General features: G+C 42.3%; 1 protein-coding gene across 4 annotated transcripts in view; it reads right to left on the bottom strand.

Moving 5' to 3' along the window:
• Positions 1 to 14,218, bottom strand: part of ror1 (receptor tyrosine kinase-like orphan receptor 1) — a 307,932-nt gene that overhangs the window by 25,964 nt on the left and 267,750 nt on the right. For all 4 annotated transcript variants that reach the window (XM_072574049.1, XM_072574050.1, XM_072574048.1 and 1 more), the window contains exons 5-7: positions 6,940 to 7,067; positions 5,938 to 6,255; positions 2,526 to 2,771 (exon numbers count right to left, since the gene is read on the bottom strand). In XM_072574049.1, coding sequence (XP_072430150.1) covers positions 2,526 to 2,771; positions 5,938 to 6,255; positions 6,940 to 7,067 — 692 coding nt within the window. The remainder of the gene's footprint in view (positions 1 to 2,525; positions 2,772 to 5,937; positions 6,256 to 6,939; positions 7,068 to 14,218) is intronic.

Genomic DNA, 14,218 nt, shown 5'->3' with positions numbered 1-14,218 from the left:
CATCTTCTGCCTCAGAGGCAAGGGGTCTCTCACAAAGCAAAGGCTGACACGTCATGAACAAACTGTAACTAACAGAAGTAATATGACTTCAGCATGCGTCAAAGGTAAAATATAACATTTTTAAAGTACTTCAGCTTAAAAATCTAACACCGCTCAATACTCCAGCATTGAAAAACAACACAAGACTCCTCCATCCTTCAGGAATAAATCACAACACAAGTAATAAGGCATGCATCAACTGTTTGAATAAACTAGGTTTCAGTATGAAAACTATTTCAGCATTTCGCCAAAGTCACAAAATGCAATAGTCCCTTATAACAGCATCACACACCTCAATAATCAAGTGCAATTTACTTACTTTTGAATTACAATGCATTTCAATAAAGAAATACAGCCTATCTCAGATACAAAATTGTTTTCTCTTTACTGAGTTAAATATTGGTGTTTGACAGTGATACGATTTCAATGACAGTAAGATGCGAAATAATACAGGCAGTTCTCGTATAATGCCATTGTTGTGTTCCAGTGAAATCTCGCTTAATAGAAAATCACTTATAGAAATAACAGGGCCTCTGGGGAAAGTGGGGTTAGGGGAAGATCAGCAAAAAATATCACTCACGAACACTCAAAAATCAAAGAAAGGTCCAACATAAAGTACAGTACAGCCTGAATGAAGGTTGAAATCATATTTAGTAATGAAACAAAAGCAAATTTAACCTAGATGGCCTCCTTCTTCAAAGACCGCAATTTCCCCTCAGACGTGGTTGACAATGCTCTCCACCGCATCTCCTCCACTTCCCGCTCCTCTACCCTTGAACCCCGCCCCTTCAATCGCCACCAGGACAGAACCCCACTGGTCCTCACCTACCACCCCACTAACCTCTGGATACATCGTATCATCCTTCGTCATTTCTGCCACCTCCAAACATACCCCACCACGAAGGATATATTTCCTTCCCCACCCCTATCAGCGTTCCGGAAAGACCACTCCCTCCACGACTCCCTCATCAGATCCACACCCCTCACCAACCCAACCTCCACTCCCAGCACCTTCCCCTGCAACCGCAAGAAATGCAAAACTTGCGCCCACAATCCCCCCTCACTTCCCTCCAAGGCCCCGAGGGATCCTTCAATATCCGTCACAAATTCACCTGCACTTCCACACACATCATTTACTGCAGCCGCTGCACCCGATGTGGCCTCCTATACATTGGGGAGACAGGCCGCCTACTTGCGGAATGTTCCAGAGAACACCTCTGGGACATCCAGACCAACCAACCCAACCGCCCCGTGGCTGAACACTTTAACTCCCCCTCCCACTCCACCAAGGGCATGCAGATCCTTGGCCTCCTCCATTGCCAGACCATAGCAACACGACGCCCAGAGGAAGAGCGACTCCTCTTCCGCCTAGGAACCCTCCAACCAAAGGGATGAATGCAGATTTCTCCAGCTTTCTCATTTCCCCTCCCCCACCTTTTCTCAGTCCCAACCCTCAGACTCAGCACTGCCTTCTTGACCTGCAATCTTCTTCCTGACCTCTCTGTCCCCACCCCCTCTCCGCCCTATCACCCTCACCTTAACCTCCTTCCACCTATCGCATTCCCAACGCCCCTCCCCCAAGTCCCCCTCCCTCCCTTTTATCTTAGCCTGCTTGGCACACCCTCCTTATTCCTGAAGAAGGGCTTATGCCTGAAATGTCAATTCTCCTGCTCCTTGGATGCTGCCTGACCTGCTGCGTTTTTCCAGCAACACATTTTTCAGCTCTGATCTCCAGCATCTGCAGCCCTCACTTTCTCCAAATTTAACAAAGTACTTTTAAAACAGTAAGAAAGCTGCTCTCTGGGCAGTACCTCCCACAGAAAGCTGTTCTGTCAGCAGCTGACATCGCGCGCATGCATGAAATGAAGAGTGCAAACCGATCCCCGCTGGAATCTCACGGTTGCGAACACAGGTAAGTGTTCTCGAAAATATCATTTCCTAATTCTTCAGCAACATTATACCTAAATCGTGCTGCTGGATCATGCGTTATTCAAGAACTACCTGTGCTGATCATCCAGTAAAACCTCTCATTGTAAGATTCACTTTCACAAAAAGCTGAATGGATGATCCTTCACTCACTTCCATTCTGTTAATCTTTTCTAGACTCTATTTTAGCAGTTGCTCTTCCAAACTTTTCTTTGTTATTCTGCCGATGACTCAAGGGTAATATCCTGCAGGTTGGTGCTGCTCACAGTATATTCCTTTATTACCCGCCACTCTGATTCAGTTTTCTCAGAGTCTTCACAGTCTGTGAAACATCAACCTGGCCTTTCTTTCTATTGTTATGTCCAGCTTCTAAGAACTCAGATTTTGTATTTCCTGATGACTACTTGTTAATTTAAGTTAACCTTTGCTTTTGTAATCTTGTTATTGTGCAGGACTAAGGTTCTTTGACCCTCACTATATTTCTCAATATGAAGTACAATATACTGACTCATTGCATTATATTTGGCCCTCTTTCAGGAATTTCAATAGATGATCCTTACCACACAATGGAATTTCACACAACTCCAATTTCACTGATTCATCCAGAGTAAAACACCATGGAGCATCCTTGTGATTCCCAGGGTTCCGGCAATATGAGTGACCACCATTGAGTTCAGGATATTTAACGGCAGTGTATGAGTGACTATGTGGATACTGAGAATTCCATGGCTGACACTGTCGGCCTGATTTAGTTACACTCACGGTGCCCCGGTAATCTATGCCGCTAATGTTAAAACATTTGTGATCTGTGGGGGAGAAACAAAAAACACAGGACACAATTAGTTGCTTGACACAGTAAAACTCAAATATTGCCCAAGAGACATGCCGCTATACTCTTTGATCATCCGGACAAACACAAGAATGCCAGATTTCAAACAATCTCAACAATTTACGTAATGGGAGGCAAGGGATGTTGATCAGTTTGAAAATTGACTCGAATAGGCTGAGGCGTTGTTATAGTGAAAGAAATGGGGATAGACTCCCCTGTCCCTTGCTCCCAGATGATTCAAAAAATTTAATTTTGTTTGCAGAGGATGGGTCCCTGCATGTGAATGTATGCCACTTCTAGGAAGTTTAAATGAGCTAGATTTAAGGTTCGAGTATCCTTCACAATTGCCATGATGATAGAATTCTAAGTCAGTGACTGTAAGATAAATAGAATGTGACTTAGAGGGGATTTTGCAGGTTGTGGTGTTCCCATGGAGCTGCAGTCTTTGTTCTTCGAGATGGTAGAGGTTATAGGTTTTGAAAGTGGCTGAATTAATTTTTGAGGCAAGTACCTAAGTCATAAACTATGAATTATGAGGTCTTGATCCTAATTTTTGGTAAATGAGCAGCCTGAGATCAGTTGGAACCTCCAGAGGTTTGCCCAACTAAATTGGACATCTCAACTGTCGGTCAACAACAGGCACATCAGCTGAAATTCATCCTGTTCATATCATTCCAGCATCCCTGCTGGAGAGAAATGTATCCAGATATTGGGTGAACAAAGAATCTGACTCAACTGTCTTGCCCTTTGTGGTCGAACAGCTTATTTACACTCATTACCAATAGCAGCCAATCAGTGCCTATGAAACCATATCCCAGCAAGGAATAAAAGGTTTTAAGGAACAGAAAAAAAATGTAATTTTTGTAATTGTGAACTTGTCAGTAGCCAGGTCTGTGAGAATAAAGGATATTCTATTCTAGTCTAGTTAGTAAGTCTGCATGTGACACCAAAATTGATGACAGTGAAGAAGGTTACTTCAGAGTACAAAAAGATCTTGATCAGATGGGCCAATGGGCCAAGGATTAGCAGATAGACTTTAACTTAGATAAATGTGCTGCATTTTAGGAAGACAAATCAGGGCAGGACCTATAACTAAATGTTAAGGTCCTGGGGAGTATTGCTGAACAAAGAGATGTTGAAGTGTAGGTCCATAGCTCCTTCAAAGTAGAGTATCAGGTAGATAGGATAGTGAAGAAGGCATTTGGTATGCTTTCCTTTATTGGCCAGAGTATTGAGTATTGGAGTTGGGAGGTCATGTTGCAGCCATATAGGACGTTGGTTCGACAACTTTTGGAATACTGTGTGCAATTCTGGTCTCCTTCCTATTGAAGTATGTTATGAAACGTGAAAGGGTTCAGAAAAGATTTACAAAGATGTTGCCAGGGTTGGAGGGCTTGAGCTATAGGGAAAGGCTGTATAAGCTGGGGCTGTTTTCCCTGGAGTGTTGGAGGCTGAGGGGTGACCTTATAGAGGTTTATAAAATCATGAGGGGCATAGATAGGATAAATAGACAAGGTCTTTTCCCTGGGATGGGGGAGTCCAGCACTAGAGGGTATAGGTTTAGGGTGAGGGGGGGAAAGATTTAGATAGGGTTTAGAGGGATATCGGCCAAGTGCTGGCAAATGGGACTAGGTTAGTTTCGGATATCTGGTCAGCATGGACGAGTCAGACCGAAGGGTGTACATCTCTATGACTCTATTCCATTAGCCATGACAAGTTGTTATAACGCAACAATATTTTTCTAGTTATATTCTTGAATGTTGCTCCATGTTTTTGTTTTTAGTCTAATCCTTGATTGGCAAGCTATTTGACTGTGAAAGCTGAGTCTGACTCCCCCGTTGTTTAGAAGTGTCCCAAGTTCTCTGCTCAGTGAACTGACCTTAGCATGGGCACTGGTATAAAGATTTGCCTCAATGAACCTTGGTTCAATGAGGAGAAAGAAATGAATCAGGCTTTGAGCTGCTGATTGCAAATGCCCCTGGTTGCAGTATATCAGACATTCATGCATAATACAGCATGGACTCATCATTCAGAGGGAATAGCCACTTGAAAAGGTTAATTGCTGACACTCAGTAAATTAACCTCTGGCACCAGATACGATAAGACCATTAGATGTAGGAGCTGAAATAGGTCATTTAGCCCATTGAGTTGGCTGTGCCATTCAATGAGGTCATGGTTGATTTGATAATCCTCAACGCCACTTTCCTGCCTTTTCCCTATAACCCTTGATCCCCCTACTGATTAAAAGTCTGTCTAGCTCAGCCTTGAACATGTTTAACAATCCATGCTCTGTGGTAAAGAATTCCGCAGATTTACCATGTTTCAAGAGATGAAAAAAAAATCCGCCTTATCTTGGTCTTAAATGTGCAACCCCTCAATCTGAGATTATGTCCTCTGATCCTGGACTCAGTCACAAATTGAAACAACCTTTCTGCATCTAGTTGAAAATCATATGATACCAGGTTATAGTCCAACAGGTTTATTTGCAAATACATGGTTTAGGAGCCCTGCTCCTTTGTCAGGTATCTAGCTATCTGATGAAGGAGCAGCGCTCCCAAAAGCTTGTATTTACAAATAGAGCTGTTGGACTATAACCTGGTGTCGTGTGATTTTCAACTTTGTCCACCCCAGTCCAACACTAGCACCTCCACATCATCTCTGCATCTACCCTGTCAAGCCCCCTAAAAATCGCACGTGTTTCATGAAAATCCTCTCTCATTTGTTTAAACACAATGAATCTATGTCAAACCTACACAACCTCTCCTCTTAAAAAAATACCCAGAATCCACCAAGTGAATCTTCTCTGGATTGCCTCTGATGCCAATATATCTCTCCTTAGATAAGGGGACCAAAACAGTTCACAGTATTCAGAGTCTGGTTTATTTAGGACCCTGTACAGCTTTTTGGAAGATTTCCCTATTTTTTACTCCATTCCATTTGAAATAAAGGCCAAAATTCCATTTGCCTTCCCTATTCCCTGCTAAACCTGGATGCTAGTTTTTTTTGTGTGATTCTTGCACTAGGATCCCTAAATCCCCCAACTTCAGTAAAGGAGGGAATGTGAAAAAATGCTCCACAGAAATCTCTCAAACTGTTGGACTGACCAATATCCTCCTAGAGTCAAAGTTCTCATCATGACTTACTTTTATTGATGGGCTCTGCCATGGGAATTCCAATACGCATGCAATTTGCTGCCTCCGGACTGTCTGGCATGGGGAGATCTTCACAGTTTGGCAGCTTCAATCTCATTAGGATCAAAGGATTTGATCTGGCAAAAATATATTCCGTCTTGCAAAGGTCATTTTCCAGGATTTCACACTCATCTCTGCAAAGGTCACGGGGTTTAGGCACTGACGAGGTTTGGTCACAGTAAGGGAAGGCAAAGTGACACAAAGATGGGATGGCAAACTGGGAACAACGATCAGTTAGATGATTTGAGGTTCCAATCATTGTGAAAGCAGCTACAGGATAAACGAACAAGACTATTAACTTGCTTGCTACTTTAAATCGTTCTTATTTTCCAAATCAATGACTGTATCAAATAAAACAAGTTGACTCAGAGCTCATTTTAACTTTAGGAAATAATCAATGCTACACAGAATCTTTACTAAATACATCAACATATATTTACTTGAGAAACTTAGAAGGGGCCCTGCTTTTCCATGAAAGCTTTTCTAGTTCATAGTAAATAACTTGGCCCTTTAGATTGTTTCAAGGTTCTCCTGATAGCTTAATGGGTAACTGCACTGCCAGCGATGGAAACATACCCGAGCACTCTGAAGGCCCCAATATCATTCCAAATTTGTTTCATATAACTTGTTGGATAATATGCATCTTCGGATATCAGATTAGAAAATAATTTGGATTTGTCGGCAGCATTTGCTCTTCTATGTGATTGAATATTGTCTTAATTCAAACAGTTAAAAAGGCCTATTGGCAGGTGACAAGTGTCCATACAACCATGTGCCTTAATGAGTCAGCACTTTTACAACCCAGCTAATCACTGAGGCAGAATGCTTAATTGCTTAATTTACTAACTTCAGAAAAAGCTTTTCATTTTCAGCATGATCGCAGCTTGCAACCAACACCTTGATCAAAGTACAGTACAGGAAGAGTTCATCATTGTCATCCAATACTTCCCACACCTGTGATTTGGTTTTCAATTTCCCCTTGCATCTGCAGAGAGTCCACATATATGCTGCTGTTTGCAATGAACCTTGCACAGGCAATGCCCCTGTAGGGCTGACAAAAGCCATCTTCTTCAAACGTCACTCTACAGGATGGAAGGAGAGACAAACGTGAGATTAATTCTGAGGTGTTCATTTAGATCATAATTTGACAGTCACTAGAGGGCACTGTTATAAACATCTTTACCGATTTCACACAGTTGTCTCCTCAAAACTTGAATGAGAACATCTTGAAAAGATTAAATTATTTGAAAAAACACACAAAACGCTTCAGTGAACTTCTAATTTTAGCTTTTTTAGCTGATGGGAAACCAAACTTCTGAAGTGCTTTACTCTCATTGTATTATTGCTAATCTATTTCTTACCAATGATTTTCACAGCATTCTTGATGTGAATAATTCTAAGGCATAGGCCAGTGCTGCGGCCTATGCCTTAGAATTATGACTGGGAGTCATACTTGTGATTCTTGATGTAGTGCATCCAGACAGTGAGTGGAAATGGGGTTTTCATAACTAAGCCCAACCCTGTTCGAAGTATACATAGCATAGGGACCACTCAAAGAAATGAGCACATCACTTAAACCGATATGCTGCCTGATCAGTACATCATCTTTTCTTAAGCTACCTACCTGTTGAATATGAAAGATCTAGGTATCTTGGACACCATCAGCAAAAACTGATTAACAGGCCATTCTCAGCATTTTGGTTTGAAAGATTTTGCCTTGTGCAATTTGATTGACGTATTTCTTGAATTAATAATAGTAACTGGACAAGAAGTACAAGGTGTGAAACACCTTATGTCAATTCTTAGATAATAATGGTTACGTAAGGCTTCAAGGTGCTTTATCCTTCTTTATGGGGCAACTGGATGGCAATCACCAACTCGCGTCCTGACTGTGGTTTTTCCCTGCTATTCCATCATTGTGGTGAGTCTTAAATATACACAAATGTAGGCAGAAGGATCAGTAAATGATTAATTTGACCATCAGGGAAAATAGAGAAAGAGCCCCAACCATGTTATTATTAAAAAAGAACAAAGAACTGAGGATGCAGAAACAAAAAGGTGGCTTGTATTTATTACACTGACATTCAGACCAAGCAATATTGTGCAATGTGGCGACATACAATATTTCTATCACTTGCTTGATGATATCAGCTAATTTAGTACAGTTTGAAGATCAAGACATCATTACTTATATAGTTTATTGCTCCATCAAACAATGTCTTTATCAACTTCAATTAGAAAAGTTCAGTATAACCTCACATCATATTCTGAAGATAAAGTGACGCAGCTAATTCTATTGTGGAATTTGCTACCTCTATTGCTTTTGAACTGTTCGTTTCTGTCATTCAAAAGGACTCTGTGCCTTTTTGAGAGACCCAGCATTGGAAAGGGACAAGCCTACCCACAGTGAGTCCCTTCTCTTACTGATGACATCCCTCAGCCTACCTTCTGCAAGCCTGTGAGCCCACGCCTTCCACAATCACCAATCTGTGTCTTGGCAGCCTGGGCCTTCAGTGGGTATAGGACAAGCAGTAGTCACTGTCTCCCTGGTGGTGCTGCTATTAGATTAGATTAGATTCCCTACAGTGTGGAAACAGGCCCTTCGACCCAACACCCTCCAAAGAGTAACCCACCCAGACCCATTCCCCGACATTTACCCCTGACTAATGCATCTAACACTATGGGCAATTTAGCATGGCCAATTCACCTGACCTGCACATCTTTGGACTGTGGGAGAAAACCAGAGCACACAAAGGAAACCCACATAGACACAGGGAGAATGTGCAAACTCCACACAAACCGTCGCCTGAGGCCAGAATCAAACCTGAGTCCCTGGCGCTGTGAGGCAGCAGCGCTAACCACTGAGCCACCATGCCACCCATAAATACAGCTCTAGGCCTCCGGTCTGCTGGCAACTCTTGGTAGCCAGGGCTCCCTTCTCCCAGGTTCTTGATCCCAGGTCAGTATGCTTCTGTCTAATTCAGAGACTGACACTTAACATGGCAGGTACACTTCGAAAAGAAGTGATGTGGGCATTCTGACAGATGGAAAGTTGGTTGATGAGAGCACTGTTTTGTCCATTGAAAACCTCCCTGAGCCTCTACTCCAGTGCTCATGTCAGTGACATTGCTACAGTCAAGGACAGACTATGGGGGTGAATCAGGCCTGCCCTGGAATTCAGGACCCCGGAAGTGGAAGTCACATTCACCCCGAGCTACCAGTTAATCTGAGTTGCTCTTGAACAGCAACGCTATCACGGCGGCAGTGGCTCCTGCCAATACCACTCCGATCCCAGGCTGAGTGACATCAATGGATGGCAGGAGGGGTGTTCAGATGTGGGACTGCTTCTTCAATCAGACACTTCATGCTTCTGAATGAAGCAAGCTTCCTTCTGTGCGCTGCAAGACCAGTGGAGGTGGGGTCAGATTAAAGGCCCACTTAAGGGCCTCATCTAGATTACATTAGATTAGATTCCCTATAGTATAGAAACAGGTCATTTGGCCCAACAAGTCCACACTGACCCTCCGAAGAATGACCCACCAATACCCATTCCCCTACCCTATATTTACCCCTGACTAATGCACCTAACACTATGGGCAATTTAACATGGCCAATTCACCTGACCTGCACATCTTTGGATTATTGGAGGAAATTGGAACACCCAGAGGAAACCCACAAAGACAAAGGGGAGAATGTGCAAACTCCACTCAGACAGTGCCTGAGGCAGGAACTAGGGACAGGTTCAGACCATGGGCCTTTCCACCATGGACGTAACTTGGGAGAAGGGGGGACATGATGGTATCACAGCTCTCCCACCTGATCAACTCAGCCCACCCCCTCACCAAATCTGCCATTGGAGGAGTACATTAAATATCGCTTCTGGCAAATGGATTTGGGAAACCACAGTGGCTGGATTTCAAACAAGTTCTAATTACAATAAAGGCGTGAGTCACTCATTCATTGTCACTCAGCCCTCCCGACAATGGGTGGTGCTGTATAAATTTTCAAACTGGCGTCTCCAAAACCCAAAGAAATCTACCGACAGATCCTGGGCTCCTGCATGTCTTTAGATTTGTTTTTTTTAATGCATGTGGTTTTTATCTTCCATACTGACTCCACTCTAAACATAACAAAAAGATTTTCTGTGTTTCCTGTGAGAAGCTGACACTGCTGTTCCAAAAGGAATGGAAAAGGGTACGCTCATGAATGACTCCAATGTAAAATGTGTAATGTAATTAGTAACCGTCCATCCCTAGATTTAGTTGTACCAGGTGTCAACATCTAAATGAATTACTTCAAACATGCAATTCACATTGCTGCAGAGCTGCAGAGATGTTTATGAACTATATATTTGTGCTATATGATTATAATAGCTATAAAACTTGGAAAAGCATAACACAAAAACTCTAAAAGCTCAAGTAATTCAAAGACAAATGAAAATACCGCAGAAAAACCTCTGACTGAAGAAGTTGCAATTTGGGTAACCACTGACTCATATCCAACCACCATGGAATTAACAATTACTCCCAGGCCCAATTTTGCAAATTACATCTTCCTGAAATGTAATCACAATACACTGTATCAAATGCAATTGATTAAAGGTTATTTTGTTTGAAATAAGTGGGATTTTTACAGCAGGGTTATGGCTCTGAAAGGTGGCAGTTCCAGAACATCACTGCAGGAGTTCTGTAGGGTAGTGTCCTCAGCCCAAACTGTTTTAGCTGTTTCAATATTGGTCTTCCCACCATCACAGGGTCCAGTTCCATTCACAACTCCTCAGGTAATAAAGCAGTCTGTGCCCAGATGCAGTAAGAACTAATAAAGATAGGCTTGGGCTGATAGTAGCAAGTAATATATGTGCCAGCCATGACCATCTCCAACAAGAGAAAGGACTTTGCATTCATTGGGCGGGACATTTTAGCCTGATACCAGACTCTTGAACTCACCTCCAAGCAGGACAGAAGAAACACCTTAGGAATATTCTCAAACTCTTCCTGAAGAACTCAAACACAGCTCTTGACTCACTGAGACCGTAGCTCTTTAATGGCCAAAATGCCAAAGGCTCAATTGGAAAGGGACTGAACACACGGAGATGCTTATTCAGGAACATTCAGGGGTGAAATTAGTGTGTTGGAGGGAGTGCACAAACCTCCAGGCAACTCACTGAGCTGACCACTCTGAATCGCTTCATTCTGAAACAGCTGACAAGTCTAATGCTCGATCTACAGACACTGCCTGTAGAGAGTGGAAGTAAGTCATCTTCAATCCTGAGGGACTGGCTAGGCAGGAAGATCACTGTCAAACTGATGGAACTATAACAGACAGCCCTTGAGAAAGTAGGTGGTTTAATGGTTCTTTTACCTTGGAAGAATGATGTGAAAGAGTTTTACAGCTGTTTGAGAAGGACTGGGACTAACAGACTATTATTTCTCATTGTTTCCTTTCTCTAGGCAGCCTACTGGCAACTGGATTAGTGGTGCTGGAAGAACACAGCAGTTCAGGCAGCATCCAAGGAGCTTCGAAATCGACGTTTCGGGCAAAAGCCCTTTTGTGCTCTTCCAGCACCACTAATCCAGAATCTGGTTTCCAGCATCTGCAGTCATTGTTTTTACCTCGTTGATTTTAAGCCTACTGGCAAGATGAGCAATAATTCCCCCCTCCCTAGTTGCCCTTGAATAGGCGGTGATGAACTGCTTTCTTGAACTGATACAAACCATCTGCTGTAGGTACACCACAATTCTGCGAATAAGGGAATTTCAAGATTTCCGACCTAGCAACAGTGAAAGAACAGCGTTTTATTCTAAGTCAGGATGGCTTGGCGGGGTTTGGGAGGAGTTTGGGGGGGGTTTGGTGGGTTGGGGGAGCTTGCAGATAGTGGCGTTTGTTGGTTCAGGTCACACTTCTGAAAGAGTGAACGTTGAAGATTGCAGATGTCAAAGGGTTTTGGAAGGAGAAAAGGCAGAACATCTGACGATCTTGGAGAATGAAGATCTATTTCCACAGGTCTCCCAATAATCTTAGAAACAATGTGTCACTTATTAATGTATCTTGTACCCAATTGTTATGATGCAATAAATTGCATCTATTTTAAGGGCCTCTCGTTGTTAAGGCTCAGCAGTGGTTTTCCCTGACACTGTAAGCCCTTAAATCCAGTCGAGGAACAAAGGCGGTGGCAGCAATCTACCCTGACACAAGTTGGACATGATTGGCACTGTTGCCATGTTGATGCTGTTCTTGGCCTTTCATTCGGTGGAGGAAGTCATGTGTTTGGAAGGAACCTTTGTGTGTCAGTGCACGGCATCCTATTCCCATTGACTGCAGCTCCTTAGTGCCACACCCAATCAAATGTTGCCTGGTGTCAGGGACAGTCACTCTCACTTCACCTTGACAGTGACTGGTACAATTAAGACTTAAAAGGTGGCTTGCTAGCTTCTGAGAGCTGCAGTTACAATTAGGTTAATTTTGTGTTTAAAACACCTCATGGGACAAACCCAACTTTTATGTGAAGCAGATTGTTCGTTTGTTTATGGATGTGTCAATAAAAAAAAGTCAAATTGAGATGTTCAAAATTAATGATTTTTTTGGTAAATAAGATAGGGTCAAATGGATTCTCCCAGCAGGAGTGATCAGCAACCAAAGCATTTAAGCTAATCAGCCAACATCCAGAGGGAAATAAGAATTTTGTCAATGTAGTGAGTTCTGATGACTTGTAATGCACTACATGAAAGTTTGGTGGAAGCAGATTCAATAGTAACTTTCAAAAGGAAATATACTTATGCATACACAAAGTTGAAAAGGAGGAAACTGCCAAAGAGCTAGAACACAGATATTGGACGAAAGGTCTCCTTTTGTACTGTAAATTGATTATTTGCTGCAATGTGGCATACAGTCATTACAATAATAACATGCATAGGAAAATGTGAAAACTGATACCAATAAGGGTACACAGTAATAGCTAAATCTAAGTAAGAAGCCACTTGTCAGACTCACATGAGTAACCAAAACTGATCTCGCAATGTCTGACTGTAGAGACCACAGTTTCGCAATTTTATTTAAAGGAAGGATTGCAATTTGCAGGGATTTTAATTTCCTTTTTTGACAGCATAAAAGAGCAACAAAAGTTAAAAAAATTATGGTTGGCAAGAACAGAGGTTAAAAGCTTAACATTTTTTAATGGTATTCCTCTGTCTTAGATTATAATGGAGACATTAATGTATTTATTATTGCCTCTGCTAAATAGACAACAGACAGTCATAAAATGCCAAGTGTTCATCCACCATTGCAACTGTGTAAATTCCAAATCTGCATAGTTTCACGCTTTAGGGCCAAATATTATTTGAAATGCACTGCAGATTACTCACTAAAATAGGAAAAAGCTCAAGGATTGTACACAATTCCTTATTTTTAATTGTTGCATCAGCTTACTGCAATCCAGATTGTCCCCACATTGTTTCAGGGCTGCCAGAGGGGTAGGTGTGATAATTAGCCAGTTTTGTCCATTGACTGTAAAATACATAGCTGCGTGGGATGGCTTGCTGTGTGCTGTAAAATGTTAATTTGTAAACTGAAACATGACACATACGATGTTAGGTTTCTTTGAAGGAAACGGGACTCTGCAAAGCTATATTAAGGATTCTCCATCAACGTGTAAATATTTAAGACATCAAGAGATATTATTACAAAGTAGTTTAATGACAGATGAGCACCTGTGTAAATGTGGACCCCAACCTTGGGGATGAAGAGGTTAAGAGGTGATACGATCGAGAGGTTTAAATTAAGAAATTGATGGGAGTGGATCAAAGGGCAAGTTTTAAATGTGGAGAAGGAGGAAGGAGTGAATCAGATGTCATGTCAGGATAGCTGTATAGGTATGGCTCCAGTGGAGAGCTTGCCCCCATGATATCCATTTAATCCAGTTTTGCTAGGCCTCCTTGATGCAATGCTTGGTTAAGTTTGGCCTGGATGTCAAGGGCAGTCATTCTCACCTCATCTCTGGAATTCAGTTCCTTTGTCCATGTTTGAACCAAGGTTGTAGTGAGGTCAGGTGGTCCTGGTGGAATCCAAACTGGGTGTCACTGAGCAGGTTATTGTTGAGCAGGTGTTGCCTGATAGCACTGTTGATGACACCTTCCATCACTTTACTGATGATCAAGAGTAGGCTATGGGGCAGTAATTGGCTGGGTTGGATTTATCCTGCTTTTTGTGTACAAGACACACCTAGATAACGTGCCCA

This window comes from Chiloscyllium punctatum, chromosome 7, assembly GCF_047496795.1.
Source record: "Chiloscyllium punctatum isolate Juve2018m chromosome 7, sChiPun1.3, whole genome shotgun sequence".
Taxonomy (NCBI): Eukaryota; Metazoa; Chordata; class Chondrichthyes; order Orectolobiformes; family Hemiscylliidae; genus Chiloscyllium; species Chiloscyllium punctatum.
This window is presented reverse-complemented; position numbering and strand designations above follow the sequence as displayed.